The sequence below is a fragment of the Somniosus microcephalus genome, chromosome 33 (assembly GCF_052327205.1).
Source record: "Somniosus microcephalus isolate GS21.2 chromosome 33, FLI_Smic_1.0, whole genome shotgun sequence".
Classification (NCBI taxonomy): Eukaryota; Metazoa; Chordata; class Chondrichthyes; order Squaliformes; family Somniosidae; genus Somniosus; species Somniosus microcephalus.
In genome coordinates, this window is record NC_141019.1 from 35,820,548 (window position 1) to 35,844,887 (window position 24,340).

Below are 24,340 nucleotides of genomic sequence, written 5' to 3' on the forward strand. Positions count from 1 at the left end.
CCTACAACCCTCCCTATCTCTGTAACCTCCAGCCCCCTACAACCCTCCCTATCTCTGTAACCTCCTCCAGCCTCCTACAACCCTCCCTATCTCTGTAACCTCCTCCAGCCCCTACAAACCTCCCTATCTCTGTAACCTCCTCCAGCCCCTACAACCCTCCCTATCTCTGTAACCTCCTCCAGCCCCTACAACCCTCCCTATCTCTGTAACCTCCTCCAGCCCCTACAACCCTCCCTATCTCTGTAACCTCCTCCAGCCCCGTACAACCCTCCCTATCTCTGTAACCTCCTCCAGCCCCCTACAACCCTCCCTATCCCTGTAACCTCCTCCAGCCCCCTACAACCCTCCCTATCTCTGGAACCTCCTCCAGCCCCCTACAACCCTCCCTATCTCTGTAACCTCCTCCAGCCCCGACAACCCTCCCTATCTCTGTAACCTCCTCCAGCCCCCTACAACCCTCCCTATCTCTGTAACCTCCTCCAGCCTCCTACAACCCTCCCTATCTCTGTAACCTCCTCCAGCCCCTACAACCCTCCCTATCTCTGTAACCTCCTCCAGCCCCTACAACCCTCCCTATCTCTGTAACCTCCTCCAGCCCCCTACAACCCTCCCTATCTCTGTAACCTCCTCCAGCCCCCTACAATCCTCCCTATCTCTGTAACCTCCTCCAGCCCCCTACAACCCTCCCTATCTCTGTAACCTCCTCTAGCCCCCTACAACCCTCCCTATCTCTGTAACCTCCTCCAGCCCCCTACAACCCTCCCTATCTCTGTAACCTCCTCTAGCCCCCTACAACCCTCCCTATCTCTGTAACCTCCTCCAGCCCCCTACAACCCTCCCTATCCCTGTAACCTCCTCCAGCCCCCTACAACCCTCCCTATCTCTGTAACCTCCTCCAGCCCCCTACAACCCTCCCTATCTCTGTAACCTCCTCCAGCCCCCTACAACCCTCCCAGATCTCTGCGCTCCTCCAATTCTGGCCTCTTGAGCATCCCCCCCGATTTACATCGCTCCACCATTGGCGGCCGTGCCTTCAGCCGCCTGGGCCACGAACTCTGGAATTCCCTCCCTAAACCTCTCCGCCTCTCCTCCTTTAAGACGCTCCTTAAAACCGCCCTCTTTTGGTCACCACTCCTGACATCTCCTTGTGGAGCTCGGTGTCAAAATCTGTTTGATAGTCGCTCCTGTGAAGCCCTTTGGGATGTTTCTCCCAAACCTACCACACATCATGTCTCAGATTACTCATATACTCTATTCCAAAATATTTGTACAATTTGAAGGGCTGTTGGAGATTCACAACAGATTCCCGATAATGAATGACAGGCTGGAATCTAATCGAGGGGTTCGGGGTGTTTATATATAGAATAAAGGTACCCGGGAGCGAGTTACAGGCTAGAATCTAATCGAGGGGTTCGGGGGGGTTTATATATAGAATAACAGATACCCGGGAGTGAGTTACAGGCTGGAATCTAATCGAGGGGTTCGGGGGGGTTTATATATAGAATAACAGATACCCGGGAGTGAGTTACAGGCTGGAATCTAATTGAGGGGTTCGGGGGGGGGTTTATGTATAGAATAACAGATACCCGGGAGTGAGTTACAGGCTGGAATCTAATCGAGGGGTTCAGGGGGTTTATATATAGAATAACAGATACCCAGGCGTGAGTTACAGGCTGGAATCTAATCAAGGGGTTCGGGGGGGTTTATATATAGAATAACAGATACCCGGGAGTGAGTTACAGGCTGGAATCTAATCGAGGGGTTCGGGGGTTTATATATAGAATAACAGATACCCGGGAGTGAGTTACAGGCTGGAATCTAATTGAGGGGTTCGGGGGGGGGGGTTATGTATAGAATAACGGATACCCGGGAGTGAGTTACAGGCTGGAATCTAATTGAGGGGTTCAGGGAGGTTTATATATAGAATAACAGATACCCGGGAGTGAGTTACAGGCTGGAATCCAATCGAGGGGTTCAGGGGGTTTATATATAGAATAACAGATACCCAGGCGTGAGTTACAGGCTGGAATCTAATCAAGGGGTTCGGGGGGGTTTATATATAGAATAACAGATACCCGGGAGTGAGCTACAGGCTGGAATCTAATTGAGGGGTTTGGGGGGGTTTATATATAGAATAACAGATACCCGGACTGAATAGTGCATTACACCGGGGGAGCCCTGGTGAATGAATAGTGCATCGCAGAGGGGAATGAATAGTGCATTGCCCAAGATCACTATTGTAGTGCAAGATACTTGTTGGCTCTCACAGCATGCAGCCATGCATTTCATTCCGCTGCTTGCGTTGTGTGTACACGTTAGCTGCCATTTCACACCAAGGCCCTTGGGTGGTTGGTTACGCTCCATATCCTATCTGTCAGGCAAGGCTCCCCTCGCCTGACCCTGTCCAACAGGGGTCAAATGACCGATCGGCCCGGGAGCAGAGGTCAACGGTCAAATTTGGATCACCCCCCCCCCCCGCCCCGTTTAGTTTGCGTTGCGTGGGGTGGGGTGGGGAGGGGAGGGGAGGGGAAGAATTTGCCTCCTCCCCACATGGAATCATAGAAATGTACGGCACAGAAGGCGGCCGTTCGGCCCATCTTGTCCGTGCCGGCCGACAAAGAGCTATCCCAGCCTGATCCCACTTTCCAGCTCTTGGTCCGTAGCCCTGTAGGTTACGGCACTTCGAGTGCATAGCCAAGTACTTTTTAAAAATACGATGAGGGTCTCTGCCTCTACCACCCCTTTCAGGCAGTGAGTTCCAGACCCTCACCACCCTCTGGGTGAAAAAAGTTCTCCTCAACTCCCCTCTAAACCTTCTACCAATTACTTTAAATCTCTGCCCCCCTGGTTATTGACCTCTCTGCTAAGGGAAAATAGTGAGAAGTCACACAACACCAGGTTATAGTCCAAAAGCTTTATTTGAAATCACAAGCTTTCGGAGCGCTGCTCTTTCGTCAGGTGAAGTGAAGAGATGCATATAGGCACAGCATATATAGTCAGAGAACACTGCCAGATGATTACAGGTAATCTTTCTAACTGCCCTTTATCCCACCTCGGCAGAGAGATCTTCGGGTAAGCATTCTCCAAGGCGGCCTTCGAGACACACGACAACGCAAAATCGTCGAGCAGAAACTGATAGCCAAGTTCCGCACTCATGAGGACGGCCTCAACCGGGATCTTGGGTTCATGTCACGCTACATGTAACCCCACCTGACGTAGAGTCATCCAGACTCGAGCCGTCGTTGGCTTGTTCTCTCGACACAGATGCGGCCGGACCTGCTGTGATTTCCAGCAAAAAAAATCTTTTTTTTTATTGTTCTTTGTTTGTTTTTTGTTTTTCATACAGACCCCAGCATCTGCAACATTTGACCCCTGGTGACCCCACCTCATTGTTCTTTGATGTAATGTTTTCCTGACTGACCTATTTGGACACCATCCACACCTTTGATTGCTGTGATTATCTCTCTGCCGAGGTGGGATAAAGGGCAGTTAGAAAGATTACCTGTAATCATCTGGCAGTGTTCTCTGACTATATATGCTGTGCCTATATGCATCTCTCCACTTCACCTGACGAAGGAGTAGCGCTCCAAAAGCTTGTGATTTCAAATAAAGCTGTTGGACTATAACCTGGTGTTGTGTAACTTCTCACATTTGTCCACCCCAGTCCAACACCGGCATCTCCACATCAAGGGAAAATAGGTCCTTCCTATCCACATCAATCTTGGCCCCTTGTCATTTTATACACCTCAATTAGGTCTCCCCCTCAGCCTCCTCTGTTCCAAAGAAAACAACCCCAGCTTATCCAATCTTTCCTCATTAGTTAAAATTCTCCAGTCCTGGTAACATCCTGATAAATCTCCTCTGCACCCTCTCTAGTGCGATCAGATCGTTCCTTTCAGGTGGTGACCATCTTTGTGGGGCATTTTTAGCCCGAGAGGCATCAGGAGGCGTGCATTACAGAGAACGTCATTGATATAACTCATTGATCGTTCTTGCGCGAATACCCAATCTAGCCCATTGATTGGCTCCACTGAATGATCCCAGAAATTTGGTGAGACCACACCTGGCGCACTGTGCACAGTTTTGGTCTCCTTATCTAAGGAAGGATGTACTTGCCTTGGAGGCGGTGCAACGAAGGTTCACTAGATTGATTCCTGGGATGAGAGGGGCTGTCCTATGAGGAGAGATTGAGTAGAATGGGCCTGTACTCTCTGGAGTTTAGAAGAATGAGAGGTGATCTCATTGAAACGTATAAAATTCTTAGAGGGATTGACAGGGTAGATGCTGAGAGGCTGTTTCCCCCCTGGCTGGAGAGTCGAGAACCAGGGGTCACAGTCTCAGGATAAGGGGTCGGCCATTTAGGACTGAGATGAGGAGGAATTTCTTCACTCGGAGGGTGGTGAATCTTTGGAATTCTCTAACCCAGAGGGCTGTCGTTTGGCAGAGATCTTTGGACTCTCGGGGAATCGAGGGATATGGGGATCGGGCGGGAAAGTGGAGCTGAGGTCGAAGATCAGCCATGATCTTATTGAATGGCGGAGCAGGCTCGAGGGGCCGAATGGCCGACTCCTGCTCCTAATTCTTGTGTTCCGAAGAGAACAGAAACCTGAGATGCCAAACGAGCGCGGGAAGGTGCAAGGAAAGGTATCTAAAATTGGAACAACCCGCCTCTCGCAGATTTGTTTTGTCCGAACTGGGAGCTTCCTTCGAAGTCGGTGACTCCTCCTCTGTGGCTTCTGCATCTTGGCGAATATTGGAGAGGTAATGTGTGCGTCCCAGGCACGAGTTGAACGCCAATCTGTCTTAAACACGGAATGTGAATTTCTTGCAAAGTGCCATTGGTTTTTGATGTGGAATATGGATATGGCCAATAAGGCTTGTTAGTACCAACAGATTCATCCATTGGCCAACATCTCTCTCTCTCTCTCTCTGGCGGTGTGTCCTTAGTCAGGCTGCTCCTCCTCCTCCTCCTCCTCTTCCTCCTCCTCCTCCAGCGAGCCCTGCCGCGATTCCGATTGCTCCTGGGCTGGTGGGAATCCCTCCCCGTTCTCCCCCTCGGCTCCCTGCCCCTCGTTGGAGGACTCGGCCGGTCCCCTGGTCCCCGCTTCCTCCTCGCCCTTCCTGCAGTAGGAGTACCGGTGGTTCATGTGCTGGGAGTAGGAGCCGGAGTGGGAGAAGCGCTTCCCGCACTTGTCGCACTGATAGGGCTTCTCGCCGGAGTGAAGCCGCAAGTGTTCGATGAGGTGGTGCTTGTGTTTGAAGGCTTTCGAGCAGATCTCACACTGGTGCGGACGTTTCCCTGCAGGGATCGGAAGAATTTGCGATTACACACTGCCTTTTAACAACCGCGGGATGTCCAAAAGCGTATCTAACCCCGTGCTGTACCTGCCTTGGGAGTGTTTGATGGGACAGTGTAGAGGGAGCTTTACGCTGTATCTAACCCGTGCTGTACCTGCCCTGGGAGTGTTTGATGGGACAGTGTAGAGGGAGTTTTACTCTGTATCTAACCCGTGCTGTACCTGCCCTGGGAGTGTTTGATGGGACAGTGTAGAGGGAGCTTTACTCTGTGTCTAACCCCGTGCTGTACCTGCCCTGGGAGTGTTTGATGGGACAGTGTTGAGGGAGCTTTACTCTGTATCTAACCCCGTGCTGTACCTGCCCTGGGAGTGTTTGATGGGACAGTGTAGAGGGAGCTTTACTCTGTATCTATCCCGTGCTGTACCTGCCCTGGGAGTGTTTGATGGGACAGTGTAAAGGGAGCTTTACTCTGTATCTAACCCCGTGCTGTACCTGCCCTAGGAGTGTTTGATGGGACAGTGTAGGGGGAGCTTTACTCTGCATCTAACCCGTGCTGTACCTGCCCTGGGAGTGTTTGATGGGACAGTGTAGAGGGAGCTTTACTCTGTATCTAACCCGTGCTGTACCTGCCCTGGGAGTGTTTGATGGGACAGTGTAGAGGGAGCTTTACTCTGTATCTAACCCTGTGCTGTACCTGTCCTGGGAGTGTTTGATGGGACAGTGTTGAGGGAGCTTTACTCTGTATCTAACCCCGTGCTGTACCTGCCCTGGGAGTGTTTGATGGGACAGTGTAGAGGGAGCTTTACTCTGTATCTAACCCCGTGCTGTACCTACCCTGGGAGTGTTTGATGGGGACAGTGCAGAGGGAGCTTTACTCTGTATCTAACCCCGTGCTGTACCTGCCCTGGGAGTGTTTGATGGGACAGTGTAGAGGGAGCTTTACTCTGTATCTAACCCCGTGCTGTACCTGCCCTGGGAGTGTTTGATGGGACAGTGTAAAGGGAGCTTTACTCTGTATCTAACCCCGTGCTGTACCTGCCCTGGGAGTGTTTGATGGGACAGTGTAGGGGGAGCTTTACTCTGCATCTAACCCGTGCTGTACCTGCCCTGGGAGTGTTTGATGGGACAGTGTAGAGGGAGCTTTACTCTGTATCTAACCCGTGCTGTACCTGCCCTGGGAGTGTTTGATGGGACAGTGTAGAGGGAGCTTTACTCTGTATCTAACCCCGTGCTGTACCTGTCCTGGGAGTGTTTGATGGGACAGTGTTGAGGGAGCTTTACTCTGTATCTAACCCCGTGCTGTACCTGCCCTGGGAGTGTTTGATGGGACAGTGTAGAGGGAGCTTTACTCTGTATCTAACCCCGTGCTGTACCTGCCCTGGGAGTGTTTGATGGGGACAGTGCAGAGGGAGCTTTACTCTGTATCTAACCCCGTGCTGTACCTGCCCTGGGAGTGTTTGATGGGACAGTGTAGAGGGACCTTTACTCTGTATCTAACCCCGTGCTGTACCTGCCCTGGGAGTGTTTGATGGGGCAGTGTAGAGGGAAATTTACCAGAATGGTACCGGGGGATGAGGGACTTCAGTTACGTGGAGGGACTGGAGAAGTTGGGATTGTTAGTACCCACAGAGAAGGTTAACGGGGAGATTTAATAGAGGCGTTCAAAATTGCGAGGGGTTTTCATAAGAGTAGAGAGGAAGAAACTGTTTCCAGTGGCAGGAGGGTCGGTAACCAGAGGACACAGATTGAAGATAATCAGCAAATGAACCAGAGGGGGAGATGAGGAGAATGTTTTTACGCAGCGAGTTGTTGTGATCTGGAACGCGCTGCCTGAAAGGGCGGTGGGAGCAGATTCAATAGTAACTTTCAAAAGGGGAATTGGATAAATACTTGAAGGGGAAAAATTCACAGGGCTACGGGGGAAAGAGCAGGGGGAGTGGGACTAATTGGAGAGCTCGTTCAAAGGGCCGGCACAGGCACGACGGGCCGAACAGCCTCCTCCTGCGCTGTATCACTCTGCGATTCTGTAAAGAGACACAGAGAGAGGAATCTTTACTCACCTGTGTGTTCGTACTTGTGTCGCAGCAGCGAGCTGCTCTTTTGGAAGTTTTTATCGCACTGATCGCAAGGGTAGAGGCCGCTCTCTGTCTTCCGCAGTCTCTTTCTGGCCGGTCCGAATTCGAAATCGCTCCCGTCCTCCAGCGGCGACAGGTAATTCAGCGCCCGTCCGGCCAACAGGTCCCCCTGCGAACGGACCAGAGTGAGAGAGGAGAGGAAACACAAACCGCTCCCCAGTGGGCGGCGTTGTTCTCGAGCTTTCAAATTCCCGTCTCCGCCACACAGGTTTCGGGCCGAGCCCTGCCCCTGCCCCCCACCCCCCGCAACACCCTGGTTCAATCCCACCCACCAGTTGAAGGCTTGCCAATAAAAAGCCAACTGGCTGACTGGGCCATTGCCTCTCGCACCCGCCTCTCCCTATCTCTGTAACCTCCTCCAGCCCCTACAACCCTCCCTATCTCTGTAAACTCCTCCAGCCCCTACAACCCTCCCTATCTCTGTAACCTCCTCCAGCCCCTACAACCCTCCCTATCTCTGTAACCTCCTCCAGCCCCTACAACCCTCCCTACCTCTGTAACCTCCTCCAGCCCCTACAACCCTCCCTATCTCTGTAACCTCCTCCAGCCCCTACAACCTTCCCCATCTCTGTAACCTCCTCCAGCCCCTACAACCCTCCCTATCTCTGTAACCTCCTCCAGCCCCCTACAACCCTCCCTATCTCTGTAACCTCCTCCAGCCCCTACAACCCTCCCTATCTCTGTAACCTCCTGCAGCCCCTACAACCCTCCCTATCTCTGTAACCTCCTCCAGCCCCTACAACCCTCCCTAACTCTGTAACCTCCTCCAGCCCCCTACAACCCTCCCTATCTCTGTAACCTCCTCCAGCCCCTACAACCCTCCCTATCTCTGTAACCTCCTCCAGCCCCCTACAACCCTCCCTATCTCTGTAACCTCCTCCAGCCCCCTACAACCCTCCCTATCTCTGTAACCTCCTCCAGCCCCTACAACCCTCCCTATCTCTGTAACCTCCACCAGACCCTACAACCCTCCCTATTTCTAACCTCCTCCAGACCCTATAATCCTCCCTATCTCTGTAACCTCCTCCAGCCCCTATAACCCTCCCTATCTCTGTAACCTCCTCCAGCTCCCTACAACCCTCCCTACCTCTGTAACCGCCTCCAGCCCCCGACAACCCTCCCTATCTCTGTAACCTCCTCCAGCCCCCTACAACCCTCCCTATCTCTGTAACCTCCTCCAGCCCCTACAACTCTCCCGAGATCTCTGCGCTCCTACAATTTTGGCCCTCTTGTGCATCCCATACTGCATTCGCTCCAGCATTGGTGGCCGTGCCTTCAGCTGTTTAGCTAGAAGGATCTGGTGATGTGGTGAGATGAAGTAGGGTTGGGAGGAGGCTCGTGTGGAGCATAAACACCGGCACGGACCAGTTGGGCCGATTGGCCTGTTACATTAGGAACAGGAGGAGGCCATTTAGCCCCCCTCGAGCCTGTTACATTAGGAACAGGAGGAGGCCATTCAGCCCCCCTCGAGCCTGTTACATTAGGAACAGGAGGAGGCCATTCAGCCCCCCTCGAGCCTGTTACATTAGGAACAGGAGGAGGCCATTCCCTCGAGCCTGTTACATTAGGAACAGGATGAGGCCATTCAGCCCCCCTCGAGCCTGTTACATTAGGAACAGGAGGAGGCCATTCAGCCCCTCGAGCCTGTTACATTAGGAACAGGAGGAGGCCATTCAGCCCCTCGAGCCTGTTACATTAGGAACAGGAGGAGGCCATTCAGCCCCCCTCGAGCCTGTTACATTAGGAACAGGAGGAGGCCATTCAGCCCCCCTCGAGCCTGTTACATTAGGAACAGGAGGAGGCCATTCAGCCCCCCTCGAGCCTGTTACATTAGGAACAGGAGGAGGCCATTCAGCCCCTCGAGCCTGTTCCTCCATTCAATTAGATCGTGGCTGATCTGTATCTTAACTCCATCCACCCACCTTGGTTCAATATCCCTCGATACCCTTACCCAACAAAAATCTCAGTTTTGAAAGCTCGAATTGACCCCCAGCCTCGACAGCTTTTTGGGGGGAAGAGTCCCAGATTTCCACCACCCTTTGTGTGAAGAAGTGCTTCCTGACACACACCCTGACGTAAGAAAACTACTAGGCACTTGGTCTAACCGTTAAACAAAGCTTTAATCAACTGTTTTACAACATGGAGGTCTAGTTGTGTCCTTCACTAGTTCCTGTTAAAGAATGTCCTGAGCAAGCTGGGCCCGTGCCCGAGTATTTATACTCTCCCTGGACAGCGCCACCCGCAGGCCGCTCAGAATTATTTCATAAGACTTTCTTTCATGAATGAATGACTCATGTCAAACCCTGAACGGCCTGGCTCTAATTTTAAGATTACGCCCCCCTTGTTCTGGACTCCCCCCACCAGAGGAAATAGTCTCTCTATCGACCCAATCGAATTCTTCAATCATCTTAAACACCTCGATTAGATCACCCCTTAATCTTCTACACTCGAGGGAACACAAGCCCAGTCTGTGCAACCTGTCCTTGTAATTTAAACCCTTTTAAGCTAACTGTGTCTTTTCCTTACCAGAATCAATTGTTTGTGTCGGTGCTTCCGCTGCAGTCGAATATCTTCGTCCATTATGTACGCGTAGCCCAGCTGCTGGGGGAAGCTGATTCCAGTGGAGGCGTGGTAAGGTTGTAGGCCAGCGGCGGTGCGGAGGAAGGGGCTGGTGGGCGGGAAGCTGGGGTACAACCTATCGTTGCCCAGCCCGTGGAAAGCGAACATTTCTCGGACCCCCTGCTCCGAGGGGGCGGCCTGAGGGTAGCGGGGCGCGGTGCCGGTCGAGAACGCGGGGCCGGCGACTTTCCCGTCTCCTGCGCGGTCTGCCATCTTGGGGAGCGACAGGTCAAGCGGCTCCGACTGCGCATCCGAGGAGGAGGAGGTGGAGGTGGCCAGGCTCGTTGGGGAGCAGGAGGCGGTGGAGAGGTTGAGCGGCGACGGAGAGGCCCCCGGGGAAACGGCGCGCTTCGTCGTCGGCGCCTCGCCCTCCCAGCGGCGGGACGGGAAAGGCGTCGGGGTGGAGGCGGGGCGCGGGCAACCGCCCGGCGACCGCGGCACGAAACGTAGACGGCTCTTTTCCGTGAACTCCTGGGGGGCCACGATGCCCGTGGGCCTGGCGGGGACACCACCGCGGCGCCTGTCCTTCCCGAGGTCGCCGCGCCCCGCGAAAGACGGCCCGCGGCCGCCCCGCCGAGCCTGGGCCGCCGGCGACCCGGCCTCCTGTCCCCGGCTCCCTCGCCACCCGCCGCAGGCGTGCTGCTGGAGGGAGGCGGGGTTGGGGAAGCCCCGCCGGCACTCCCGGCACGGGTAGCGGCACTCGCCGTCCCAGCCGGAGAACGGCAGCACCACCCGGGTGATCCAACTCAACTGCCGGTTCGACTCCGGCCCCGGGTCCAGCCCGCCGAAGATGTCCTCTCCGTAGCGCTCCAGCGCGCAGTTGGGAACGGACTTTGAGGGGCTGCCGGGGCTCTGGCATGGCAAACCCAGACCGGTGACCCCCTGCCGCCCTGCGTTCATCAATGTCCTGAACCCTGAGCCAATCGCACTGCACCCGCTACCGCTGTCCAACCCTTCTTCCTTGACCTCCGTCCTTCTGGTCGAGAATATGTCGCTCACGAGCCGGAGAAAGCTGTCAGCGGCGCTGCTGCCTGAATTGGGGAGTTCCGTGGCACTGTCCAAATATTGGATTTGATTCTGGAGGACATGGTTCAGAGACAGGAGCTGGCCGGGGTCCAGGCTGCCGTTGACTGGTGCCGCACAAGGGCCAAAGTCTCGGGCCGCTAGGCACACACCCCTGAGGTCCCTGTAGTCCAGAGGCTCCTGCTTGATTCTGATCGAGTCCATCCCTTCCTTGGGTCCGCCCGCGGTCAAGGTCAGTGCGGCGGCCGAACTGGGCACCAGCGCGGGCAAGGCCGGCCGCAGCCCGCCCTCCGCCTTGCCGGGCACCGGAGCGAGACTGACGCACTTCCTGTTGCTGATGTGCGAGCTGTAGGAGCCGGAGTGGGAAAACCTCTTCCTGCAGTTTGAGCACTCGTACGGTTTCTCCCCTGTGTGAGGCAAGAGATTTGGGATTACATAGGGGAAAGAGAAGGGCTGCACTGTTGGAGGGGCAGTACTGAGGGAGCGCCGCACTGTCGGAGGGCCGGTACTGAGGGAGCGCCGCACTGTCGGAGGGGAGGTACTGAGGGAGCGCCGCACTGTCGGAGGGGCAGTACTGAAGGAGCGCCGCACTGTCGGAGGGGCAGTGCTGAGGGAGAGCAGCACTGTCGGAGGGGCAGTGCTGAGGAAGCGCCGCACTGTCGGAGAGGCAGTACTGAGGGAGTGCCGCACTGTCGTAGGGGCAGTACTGAGGGAGTGCTGCACTGTCGGAGGGGCGGTACTGAGGGAGCGCCGCACTGTCGGAGGGGCAGTACTGAGGGGAGAACTACCCTGCTCTTCTATGAAACAGTGGCTGTGTGATCTTGTATATCAACCTGAGATGACAATGGGGCTTGGGTTTAACGTCACAGCTGAAAGACTGCACCTCCGGCCCGACGTCTGAAAGGGGCTGTGAGCGGAAGGTTTGGGACTTACCACTGTGTATGCGTATGTGCTCCTTCAGGTGGTGTTTATACTTGAAAGCTTTTCCACATTCCATGCACTTGAACTTTCGGTCCCCAGTGCTCCCGCCTGCTGTTTGACCCTGTGAGGCATCGCAACAAGGGAGACAGTGAGTCGTACACATTCCTGTGCTCAAGGACTTACATTGACTCCCGGTCCAGCAACACTACAAACTTAATATTCTTATCATTTTTTCACATCCTTCCGTGGCCTCCGTGCCCACTCCCTATCTCTGTAACTTCCTCCAGCCCCTACAACCCTCCCTATCTCTGTAACCTCCTCCAGCCTCCTACATCCCTCCCTATCTCTGTAACCTCCTCCAGCCCCTACAACCCTCCCTATCTCTGGAACCTCCTCCAGCCCCCTACAACCCTCCCTATCTCTGTAACCTCCGCCAGCTGCTACAAACCTCCCTATCTCTGTAACCTCCTCCAGCCCCCTACAACCCTCCCTATCTCTGTAACCTCCTCCAGCCCCTACAACCCTCCCTATCTCTGTAACCTCCTCCAGCCCCCTACAACCCTCCCTATCTCTGTAACCTCCTCCAGCCCCTACAACCCTCCCTATCTCTGTAACCTCCTCCAGCCCCCTACAACCCTCCCTATCTCTGTAACCTCCTCCGGCCCCTACAACCCTCCCTAACTCTGTAACCTCCTCCAGCCCCCTACAACCCTCCCTATCTCTGTAACCTCCTCCAGCCCCTACCACCCTCCCTATCTCTGTAACCTCCTCCAGCCCCTACAAACCTCCCTATCTCTGTAACCTCCTCCAGCCCCCTACAACCCTCCCTATCTCTGTAACCTCCTCCAGCCCCTACAACCCTCCCTATCTCTGTAACCTCCTCCAGCCCCTACAACCCTCCCGATCTCTGTAACCTCCCCCAGTCCCTACAACCCTCCCTATTTCTGTAACCTCCCCCAGTCCCTACAACCCTCCCTATCTCTGTAACCTCCTCCAGCCCCCTACAACCCTCCCTATCTCTGTAACCTCCTCCAGCCCCCTACAACCCTCCCTATCTCTGTAACCTCCCCCAGCCCCTACAACCGTCCCTATCACTGTAACCTCCCCCAGCCCCTACAACCCTCCCTATCTCTGAAACCTCCTCCAGCCCCTACAACCCTCCCTATCTCTGCAACCTCCTCCAGCCCCTACAGCCCTCCCTATCTCTGTAACCTCCTCCAGCCCCTACAACCCTCCCTATCTCTGTAACCTCCTCCAGCCCCTACAATCCTCCCTATCCCTGTAACCACCTCCAGCCCCCTACAACCCTCCCTATCTCTGTAACCTCCTCCAGCCCCCTTCAACCCTCCCTATCTCTGTAACCACCTCCAGCCCCCTACAACCCTCCCTATCTCTGTAACCTCCTCCAGCCCCCTACAACCCTCCCTATCTCTGTAACCTCCTCCAGCCCCCTACAACCCTCCCTATCTCTGTAACCTCCTCCAGCCCCTACAACCCTCCCGATCTCTGTAACCTCCCCCAGTCCCTACAACCCTCCCTCTTTCTGTAACCTTCCCCAGTTCCTACAACCCTCCCTATCTCTGTAACCTCCTCCAGCCCCTACAACCCTCCCTATCTCTGTAACCTCCTCCAGCCCCCTACAACCCTCCCTATCTCTGTAACCTCCTCCGGCCCCTACAACCCTCCCTAACTCTGTAACCTCCTCCAGCCCCCTACAACCCTCCCTATCTCTGTAACCTCCTCCAGCCCCTACCACCCTCCCTATCTCTGTAACCTCCTCCAGCCCCTACAAACCTCCCTATCTCTGTAACCTCCTCCAGCCCCCTACAACCCTCCCTATCTCTGTAACCTCCTCCAGCCCCTACAACCCTCCCTATCTCTGTAACCTCCTCCAGCCCCCTACAACCCTCCCTATCTCTGTAACCTCCTCCAGCCCCCTACAACCCTCCCTATCTCTGCAACCTCCTCCAGCTCCTACACCCCTCCCTATCTCTGTAACCTCTTCCAGCCCCTACAACCCTCCCTATCTCTGTAACCTCCTCCAGCCCCCTACAACCCTCCCTATCTCTGCAACCTCCTCCAGCTCCTACACCCCTCCCTATCTCTGTAACCTCTTCCAGCCCCTACAACCCTCCCTATCTCTGTAACCTCCTCCAGCCCCCTACAACCCTCCCTATCTCTGTAACCTCCTCCAGCCCCTACAACCCTCCCGATCTCTGTAACCTCCCCCAGTCCCTACAACCCTCCCTATTTCTGTAACCTCCCCCAGTCCCTACAACCCTCCCTATCTCTGTAACCTCCTCCAGCCCCCTACAACCCTCCCTATCTCTGTAACCTCCTCCAGCCCCCTACAACCCTCCCTATCTCTGTAACCTCCCCCAGCCCCTACAACCGTCCCTATCACTGTAACCTCCCCCAGCCCCTACAACCCTCCCTATCTCTGAAACCTCCTCCAGCCCCTACAACCCTCCCTATCTCTGCAACCTCCTCCAGCCCCTACAGCCCTCCCTATCTCTGTAACCTCCTCCAGCCCCTACAACCCTCCCTATCTCTGTAACCTCCTCCAGCCCCTACAATCCTCCCTATCCCTGTAACCACCTCCAGCCCCCTACAACCCTCCCTATCTCTGTAACCTCCTCCAGCCCCCTTCAACCCTCCCTATCTCTGTAACCTCCTCCAGCCCCTACAACCCTCCCTATCTCTGCAACCTTCTCCAGCCCCGACAGCCCTCCCTATCTCTGTAACCTCCTCCAGCCCCTACAACCCTCCCTATCTCTCTAACCTCCTCCAGCACCCTACAACCCTCACTATCTCTGTAACCTCCTCCAGCCCCTACAAACCTCCCTATCTCTGTAACCTCCTCCAGCCCCTACAACCCTCCCTATCTCTCTAACCTCCTCCAGCCCCTACAACCATCCCTATCTCTGTAACCTCCTCCAGCCCCTACAACCCTCCCTATCTCTCTAAACTCCTCCAGCACCCTACAACCCTCACTATCTCTGTAACCTCCTCCAGCCCCTACAACCCTCACTATCTCTGTAACCTCCTCCAGCCCCTACAACCCTCCCTATCTAGGTAACCTCCTCCAGCCCCTACAACCCTCCCTATCTCTCTAACCTCCTCCAGCACTCTACAACCCTCACTATCTCTGTAACCTCCTCCAGCCCCTACAACCCTCACTATCTCTGTAACCTCCTCCAGCCCCTACAACCCTCCCTATCTCTGTAGCCTCCTCCAGCCCCTACAACCCTCCCTATCTCTGTAACCTCCTCCAGCCCCCTACAACCCTCCCTATCTCTGTAACCTCCTCCAGCCCCCTACAACCCTCCCTATCTCTGTAACCTCCTCCAGCCCCTACAACCCTCCCGATCTCTGTAACCTCCCCCAGTCCCTACAACCCTCCCGATCTCTGTAACCTCCCCCAGTCCCTACAACCCTCCCTATTTCTGTAACCTCCCCCAGTCCCTACAACCCTCCCTATCTCTGTAACCTCCTCCAGCCCCCTACAACCCTCCCTATCTCTGTAACCTCCTCCAGCCCCCTACAACCCTCCCTATCTCTGTAACCTCCCCCAGCCCCTACAACCGTCCCTATCACTGTAACCTCCCCCAGCCCCTACAACCCTCCCTATCTCTGAAACCTCCTCCAGCCCCTACAACCCTCCCTATCTTTGCAACCTCCTCCAGCCCCTACAGCCCTCCCTATCTCTGTAACCTCCTCCAGCCCCTACAACCCTCCCTATCTCTGTAACCTCCTCCAGCCCCTACAATCCTCCCTATCCCTGTAACCACCTCCAGCCCCCTACAACCCTCCCTATCTCTGTAACCTCCTCCAGCCCCCTTCAACCCTCCCTATCTCTGTAACCTCTTCCAGCCCCTACAACCCTCCCTATCTCTGCAACCTTCTCCAGCCCCGACAGCCCTCCCTATCTCTGTAACCTCCTCCAGCCCCTACAACCCTCCCTATCTCTCTAACCTCCTCCAGCACCCTACAACCCTCACTATCTCTGTAACCTCCTCCAGCCCCTACAAACCTCCCTATCTCTGTAACCTCCTCCAGCCCCTACAACCCTCCCTATCTCTCTAACCTCCTCCAGCCCCTACAATCATCCCTATCTCTGTAACCTCCTCCAGCCCCTACAACCCTCCCTATCTCTCTAAACTCCTCCAGCACCCTACAACCCTCACTATCTCTGTAACCTCCTCCAGCCCCTACAACCCTCACTATCTCTGTAACCTCCTCCAGCCCCTACAACCCTCCCTATCTAGGTAACCTCCTCCAGCCCCTACAACCCTCCCTATCTCTCTAACCTCCTCCAGCACTCTACAACCCTCACTATCTCTGTAACCTCCTCCAGCCCCTACAACCCTCACTATCTCTGTAACCTCCTCCAGCCCCTACAACCCTCCCTATCTCTGTAGCCTCCTCCAGCCCCTACAACCCTCCCTATCTCTGTAACCTCCTCCAGCCCCCTACAACCCTCCCTATCTCTGTAACCTCCTCCAGCCCCTACAACCCTCCCTATCTCTGTAACCTCCTCCAGCCCCTATAACCCTCCCTATCTCTGTAACCTCCTCCAGGCCCTACAACCCTCCCTATCTCTCTAACCTCCTCCAGCCCCTACAACCCTCCCTATCTCTGTAACCTCCTCCAGCCCCTACAACCCTCCCTATCTCTGTAACCTCCTCCAGTCCCCTACAACCCTCCCTATCTCTGTAACCTCCTCCAGCCCCCAACAACGCTCCCTATCTCTGTAACCTCCTCCAGCCCCTACAACCCTCCCTATCTCTGTAACCTTCTCCAGCCCCCGACAACCCTCCCTATCTCTGTAACCTCCTCCAGCCCCTGCAACCCTCCCTTTCTCTGTAACCTCCTCCAGCCCCCTACAACCCTCCCTATCTCTGTAACCTCCTCCAGCCCCCTACAACCCTCCCTATCTCTGTAACCTCCTCCAGCCCCTACAAACCTCTGAGATCTCTGCATTCCTCCAATTCTGGCCTCTTGAGCATCCCCCCGATTTCCATCGCTCCACCATTGGCGGCCGTGCCTTCAGCCGCCTGGGCCCCGAGCTCTGGAATTCCCTCCCTAAACCTCTCCGCCTCTCCAATTCTCTCTCCTCCTTTAAGACGCTCCTTAAAACCTCCCTCTTTGACCAAGCTTTTGGTCACCTGCCCTAATATCTCCTGATGTGGCTCGGGGTCAGATTCTGTCTGATTTACGCTCCTGTGAAGCGCCTTGGGATGTTATACTGCATTAAAGGCGCTGTATAAATTCAAGTTGTTGTTTATGTTGTTGTTGTAAGGGACTGTCCATCAATGAGTGTTGGGGCTGATTTCTCTCTCTCTCTCTCTCTCTTTCTCCGTCTCTCTCTGTCTGTGTCTCTCTCTCTGTCTGTCTCTCTCTCACTCTCTCTCTGTCTCTCTCTCTCTCTCTCTGTCTCTCTCTCTCTCTGTCTCTCTCTGTCTCTCTCTCGCTGTCTCTCTCTCGCTGTCTCTCTCTCTCTGTCTATCTCGCTCTCTCCCTCTCCCTTTCTCTCTCTCTCTCTGTCTCTGTCTGTCTATCTCACACTCTCTCTCTGTCTATCTCACTCTCTCCCTCTCCCTTTCTCTCTCTCTCTCTGTCTATCTCACTCTCTCCCTCTCCCTTTCTCTCTCTCTCTCTCTCTGTCTATCTCACTCTCTCCCTCTCCCTTTCTCTCTCTCTCTCTCTCTGTCTATCTCACTCTCTACCTCTCCCTTTCTCTCTCTCTCTCTCTGTCTCTGTCTATCTGACCCTCTCCCTTTCTCTCTCTCTCTGTCTATCTCACTCTCTCCCTCTCCCTTTCTCTCTCTCTTTCTCTCTCTGTCTATCTCACTCTCTCACACTCTCTCTCTGTCTCCCTCTCTCTCTGTCTCTCCCTCTCCCTCTCTCTAACTGTCTCTCTCTCTCCTCCACCACTAGGATCCCAATGCTACAATTTGAGGTCATTCAAAGGCACAAAGATAATTGAAGGATGTTGCTGACTGCTCCAATTATTTGACGCTGTACTTTGACATTTCAAAGTTACTTGATGACCAGTCTCTCATTATCCGATGTGCCAACAGGAAGCCAGGCTCACAAACGAGGTATATAAAGCACCAAGGGTTCCTGTGATACAAGTCAGCGGCTCACTGCAAACCTACATATTTAGTTTAAAAAAAACACAATCCTCCGGACTTTCAATGACTTCATTTGAAATCATTTGAAGCTCGTGACTCATAAATCCTTTGGGAAAGGCTTACTGGACAGCGATCCAAAATTCCCCTTTCCTTTCCTGTCCTGGCATTGCGCCTTGAAGCATTTCGCGTTGGTGTCTCACACTTGGGTGAATTATCACCGGTACGTTTTTATCGACACCAACACCTCTGGCCTCACCGTGCTTGCAAACATCGCAACGCCACATCCGCGGTCTCATAGATTGTGCGGTCTCATAGAAAAATAGGAGCAGGAGTCGGCCATTCGGCCCTTTGAGCCTGCTCCGCCATTCAATATGATCATGGCTGATCTTCTATCCCAATACCATATTCCCGCTCTCCCCATACCTGCATTTTGGGAGGACTAGCAAGGCAAGGGAATACACAATGAATGGTAGGACCCTAGGAAGGACAGAGGATCAGAGGGAGCTTGGTGTGCATGTACATAGATCCCTGAAGGCAGCAGGACAGGTCGATAAGGTGGTTAAAAAGGCATATGGGATACTTGCCTTCAAGGCATAGAATATAAGAGCAGGGAGGTTATGATGGAGCTGTACAAAACACTAATACGGGGTAGGACATTTAGGACTGAGATGAGGAGAAATTTCTTCACTCAGAGGGTGGTGAACCTGTGGAATTCTCTACCACAGAAGGCTGCGGAGGCCAAGTCACTGGCTATATTTAAGAAAGAGATCGATAGATTTCTAGACACAAAGGGCATCAAGGGGTCATAGAGTTATACAGCGCAGAAAGAGGCCCTTCGGCCCATCGTGTCCGCGCCGCCCATCAAGCCCTGTCTATTCTAATCCCATTTTCCAGCACTTGGTCCCTAGCCTTGTATGCTATGGCGTTTCAAGTGCTCATCTAAATGCTTCTTGAATGTTGTGAGGGTTCCTGCCTCTACCACCCTTTCAGGCAGTGAGTTCCAGATTCCAACCACCCTCTGGGTGAAAAAGTTTTTCCTCAAATCCCCTCTAAACCTCCTGCCCCTTACCTTGAAACTATGCCCCCCTGGTTATTGACCCCTCTACTAAGGGGAAAAGTTCCTTTCTATCTACCCTATCTATGCCCCTCATAATTTTGTGCACCTCAATCAGGTCCCCCCTCAGCCTTCTCTGCTCTAAGGAAAACAACCCCGGCCTGTCCAGTCTCTCTTCATAGCTGAGGCGCTCCAGCCCAGGTAACATCCTGGTGAATCTCCTCTGCACCCTCTCCAATGCAATCACATCCTTCCAATAGTGTGGCGACCAGAACTGCACACAGTATTCCAGCTGTGGCCTAACTAGCGTTTTGTACAGCTCCATCATAACCTCCCTGCTCTTACATTCTATGCCTCGGGTAATGAGGGCAAGTATCCCATATGCCTTTTTAACCACCTTATCTACCTGTCCTGCTGCCTTCAGGGATCTATGTACATGCACACCAAGGTCCCTCCGATCCTCTGTCCTTCCTAGGGTCCTACCATTCATTGTGTATTCCCTTGCCTTGTTAGCCCTCCCAAAATGCATCACCTCACACCTTTCAGGGTTAAATTCCATTTGCCACTGTTCTACCCATCTGACCAACCCGTCTATATCGTCCTGTAGCCTGAGGCTTCCCTCCTCGCTATTTACCACTCCACCAATTTTCGTGTCATCTGCGAACTTACTGATCATACCTCCTACATTCATATCTAAATCATTGATGTACACTACAAACAGCAAAGGACCCAGCACCGATCCCCGCGGTACACCACTGGACACAGGCTTCCAGTCACAAAAACAACCTTCGACCATCACCCTCTGCCTCCTGCCACTAAGCCAATTTTGGATCCAATGTGCCAAATTGCCCTGGATCCCATGGGCTCTCACCTTCTTGACCAGTCTCCCATGTGGGACTTTGTCAAAAGCCTTACTGAAGTCCATGTAGATGACATCAACTGCACTACCCTCATCCACACACCTAGTCACCCCCTCGAAAAATTCAATCAAATTGGTCAGACATGATCTCCCCCTGACAAAGCCATGCTGACTATCCTTGATTAATCCCTGCCTCTCCAAGTGGAGACTAATTCTGTCACTCAGAATTTTTTCCAGAGGTGATCTCATTGAAACATATAAAAGTCTGAGGGGGGATTGACAGGGTAGATGCTGAGAGGCTGTTTCCCCCTGGCCGGAGAGTCTAGAACCAGGGGTCACAGTCTCAGGATAAGGGGTCGGCCATTCAGGACTGCGATGAGGAGGAATTTCTTCACTCAGAGGGTGGTGAATCTTTGGAATTCTCTGCCCCAGAGGGCTGTGGAGGCTCAGTCGTTGAGTATATTCAAGGCCGAGGTCGATAGATTTTTGGACTCTAGGGGAATCGAGGGATATGGGGATCGGGCGGGAAAGTGGAGTTGAGGTCAAAGAGCATAGGAGCAAGGATATCTTGCTGCAGTTGTACAGGGCCTTGGTGAGACCACACCTTGAGTATTGTATGCAGTTTTGGTCGCCTTATCTGAGGAAGGATGTTCTTGCCATGGAGGGAGTGCAGCGAAGATACACCCGACTGATACCTGGGATGGCAGGAATGACGTATGAGGAGAGATTGGGTCGATTGGGCTTGTATTCGCTAGAGTTTAGCAGAATGAGAGGGGATCTCATTGAAACTTATAAAATTCTAACAGGACTAGACAGACTAGATGCAGGAAGGATATTCCCGATGGCCGGGGAGTCCAGAACCAGGGATCACAGTCTAAAGATAAGGGGTAAGCCATTTAGGATAGAGATGAGGAGGAATTTCTTCACCCAGAGAGTGGTGAACCTGTGGAATTCTCTACCACAGAAGGCAGTTGAGGCCAATTCATTAAATATATTCAAGAAGGAGTTAGATATATTTCTTAAGGCTAAAGGGATCAAGGGGTATGGGGAGAAGGCAGGGACAGGGTACTGAATTTGGATGATCAGCCATGATCGCATTGAATGGCGGAGCAGGCTCGAGGGGCCGAATGGCCTGCTCCTGCTCCTATTTCTTATGTTCTTATATTTAATTTGCTGTTTGCCACTACCAGACGAAAGAAGACTTGGAGTGTAGTGTGCCACTCTGTGTTGGCATCTCACACTTGATGGAGTGTGTAGGTTGGCGGCTGCTTGTAAATCCCGGGTGGGTCCTGGCCTCGGGGAGCGTCCGGGTTATCGGGGTCTGGGGAAAAGCCAGCAGGAAATGCCTGGCACTCTTTATACTTTTGACATGTTCAGATGTGACCGATACCGGTCAGATGCCTAACTGGTCGATTTTAAAAGTACGGCACGGATTAATTAAAAAAAAACAATCTTTTCTGCGCCAGATGAGGACCACGGTCAGAGGGAGGATATCCCAAATTGTAAAAATACCATCCATCCATCTCTCTCTGTCCATTCCTCCCCTCCCCTCCACTGAGAGGCTCGTGGATAGCACGTGTTTAGCGAGTTGTTCACGCCTCAGGGTAGGGCAGCACAGGGGGTGACCATCAGGCGGAGCAACAAAGGCAGGCAGGTAGTGCAGGGAACCCCTGCGGACATCCCCCTTTCAAACAAGTATACCGCTTTGGATACTGTTGAGGGGGATGACTCACCAGGGGAAGGCAGCAGCAGCCAACTTCCTGGCACTGGCGGTGCTCCTGCTGCCCAGGAAGGGGGGAAAAAGAGTGGGAGAGCAATAGTGGTAGGGGATTCTATAGTAAGGGGAACAGATAGGCGTTTCTGTGGCCGTAGACGTGAATCCAGGATGGTTTGTTGCCTCCCTGGTGCCAGGGTCAAGGATGTCACTGAGCGGCTGCAGGGCATTCTGGAGGGGGAGGGTGAACAGCCAGTGGTCGTGGTCCACATTGGTACCAACGACATAGGTAAAAAGAGGGATGAGGTCCTGCAGCAAGAATTTAGGGAGCTAGGTGAAGGATTAAAGAGCAGGACCTCAAGGGTTGTAATCTCTGGATTACTCCCGGTGCCACGTGCTAGTAAGTATAGGAATAGGAAGATAGAACAGATGAATGCGTGGCTAAAGGGATGGTGCAGGGGGGAGGGCTTTAGTTTCCTGGATCACTGGGTCTGCTTCTGGGAAAGGTGGGACTTGTACAAGTCGGACGGTTTACACCTGAACCAGAGGGGAACCAATATCCTTGCGGGGAGGTTTGCTAGCACTGCTGGGGGGGGGGTTTAAACTAACTTGGCAGGGGGATGGGGTACAGAGTGGAGCTATAGTAGGGGGTGATTTACAGCCAAATACAGAGGGAAAAACAAGTCAGCTGGGAAGGCAAAGCAAATATGTGAAGGCAAAAGAGAATATGGCAGGGCTGGAAGGCATTTATTTTAATGCAAGGAGTCTTGCAAATAAGGTGGATGAACTGAAGTTGTTGTTGAACACATGGGAGTACGATATTGTTGCTATCACGGAGACATGGTTGAGGGAGGGTCAGGACTGGCAGCTCAATATTCCGGGGTATAGAATCTTCAGGCGAGACAGAGGGGGGTGTAAAAGGGGAGGGGGTGTTGCAATATTAATTAAGGAGTCAATTACTGCTGTAAGGAGGGATGATATATTAGCGGGTTCCTCTAATGAGGCCATATGGGTAGAACTTAAAAACAAAAAGGGGGCAAGCACTTTGCTGGGAGTGTACTATAGGCCCCCAAACAGTCAGGGGGCGATAGAGGAACAGATATGTAGGCAAATCTCAGAAAAGTGTGAAAATAATAGGGTAATAATAGTGGGGGATTTCAACTTCCCCAATATAAATTGGGATAGTCAGAGTGTGAAAGGCTTAGAGGGTGCAGAATTCTTAAAGTGCATCCAGGAGAGCTTTTTGAGCCAACATGTAGAAAGTCCTACAAGAGAGGGGGCGGTACTGGACCTAATTCTGGGGAATGTAGCCGGGCAAGTGGTGGAAGTGTCAGTAGGAGAGCATTTTGGCGACAGTGACCACAATTTGGTGAGATTTAAGGTGGTCATGGAAAAAGACAAAGACGGCCCGGAAATAAGGGTTCTAAATTGGGGGAAGGCCGATTTTAATATGATAAGGCAGGATCTGGCCAAATTGGACTGGGAGCAGCTACTTATAGGAAAATCCGCATCAAAACAGTGGGAGACTTTCAGAAGGGAAATAGAGAGAGTACAACGCCAACATGTTCCTGTAAAGGTCAAGGGTGGGACCAACAAGCAAAGGGAACCTTGGATGACAAGGGATATACAAAAATGCATTAGAAATAAAAGGGGGGCTTTTGGCAGTTACAAAAGACTAAAGACGGAAGAAGCCCTAGAGGAGTATAAAAAATGCAGGGGCATACTTAAAAAAGAAATTAGGAGGGCGAGGAGGGGCCATGAAATAACACTGGCGAGCAAAATAAAGGAAAATCCTAAGATGTTTTATAAGTATATTAAGGGCAAGAGGATAACCAGGGAAAGGGTAGGGCCCATTAGGGACCAAAGTGGCAATCTGTGTGTAGAGCCAGATGATGTAGGCGGGGTTTTAAATGAATTTTTTGCATCTGTGTTCACTATGGAGAAAGACGATGCAGACATAGAAATCGGGCAAGGGGGCTGTGACATACTTGAACATATTAGCATCGAGAGGGAGGAGGTGCTAGCGGTTTTAGCAGGCCAAAAAGTGGATAAATCCCCAGGCCCAGACGAGATGTATCCCAGGTTGCTGTGGGAGGCAAAGGAGGAGATTGCAGGGGCTCTGACACAAATTTTCAGAACCTCTCTGGCCACAGGGGATGTACCAGAGGACTGGAGAACAGCTAACGTAGTACCATTATTCAAGAAGGGTAGCAGGGATAAACCAGGGAATTACAGGCCAGTGAGCCTAACATCTGTGGTAGGGAAATTATTGGAAAAAATTCTGAGGGACAAAATTAGTCTCCACTTGGAGAGGCAAGGATTAATCGGGGATAGTCAGCATGGCTTTGTCAAGGGTAAATCATGTCTGACAAATCTGATTGAATTTTTCGAGGGGGTGACTAGGGGGGTGGATGAGGGAAATGCTGTGGATGTGGTTTACATGGACTTCAGTAAAGCTTTTGACAAAGTCCCACATAGGAGACTGGTCAAGAAGGTAAGAGCCCATGGGATCCAGGGTGCCTTGGCGCGTTGGATCATAAACTGGCTGAGTGGCAGGAGGCAGAGGGTGATGGTCGAAGG

At 53.1% G+C, this 24,340-nt stretch overlaps 1 protein-coding gene across 1 annotated transcript in view; it reads right to left on the reverse strand.

Annotated features, from left to right (window-relative positions):
- Positions 1–1,432: 1,432 nt before the first annotated feature.
- LOC147097165 (zinc finger E-box-binding homeobox 2) overlaps positions 1,433–24,340 on the reverse strand; it is a 44,289-nt gene continuing 21,381 nt past the window's right edge. Inside the window, exons 4-7 of the mRNA XM_085973051.1 lie at positions 12,009–12,117; positions 9,960–11,482; positions 7,359–7,542; positions 1,433–5,299 (exon numbers count right to left, since the gene is read on the reverse strand). Of these exons, the coding sequence (XP_085829177.1) occupies positions 4,944–5,299; positions 7,359–7,542; positions 9,960–11,482; positions 12,009–12,117 (2,172 nt within the window). The 3' untranslated portion in view covers positions 1,433–4,943. The remainder of the gene's footprint in view (positions 5,300–7,358; positions 7,543–9,959; positions 11,483–12,008; positions 12,118–24,340) is intronic.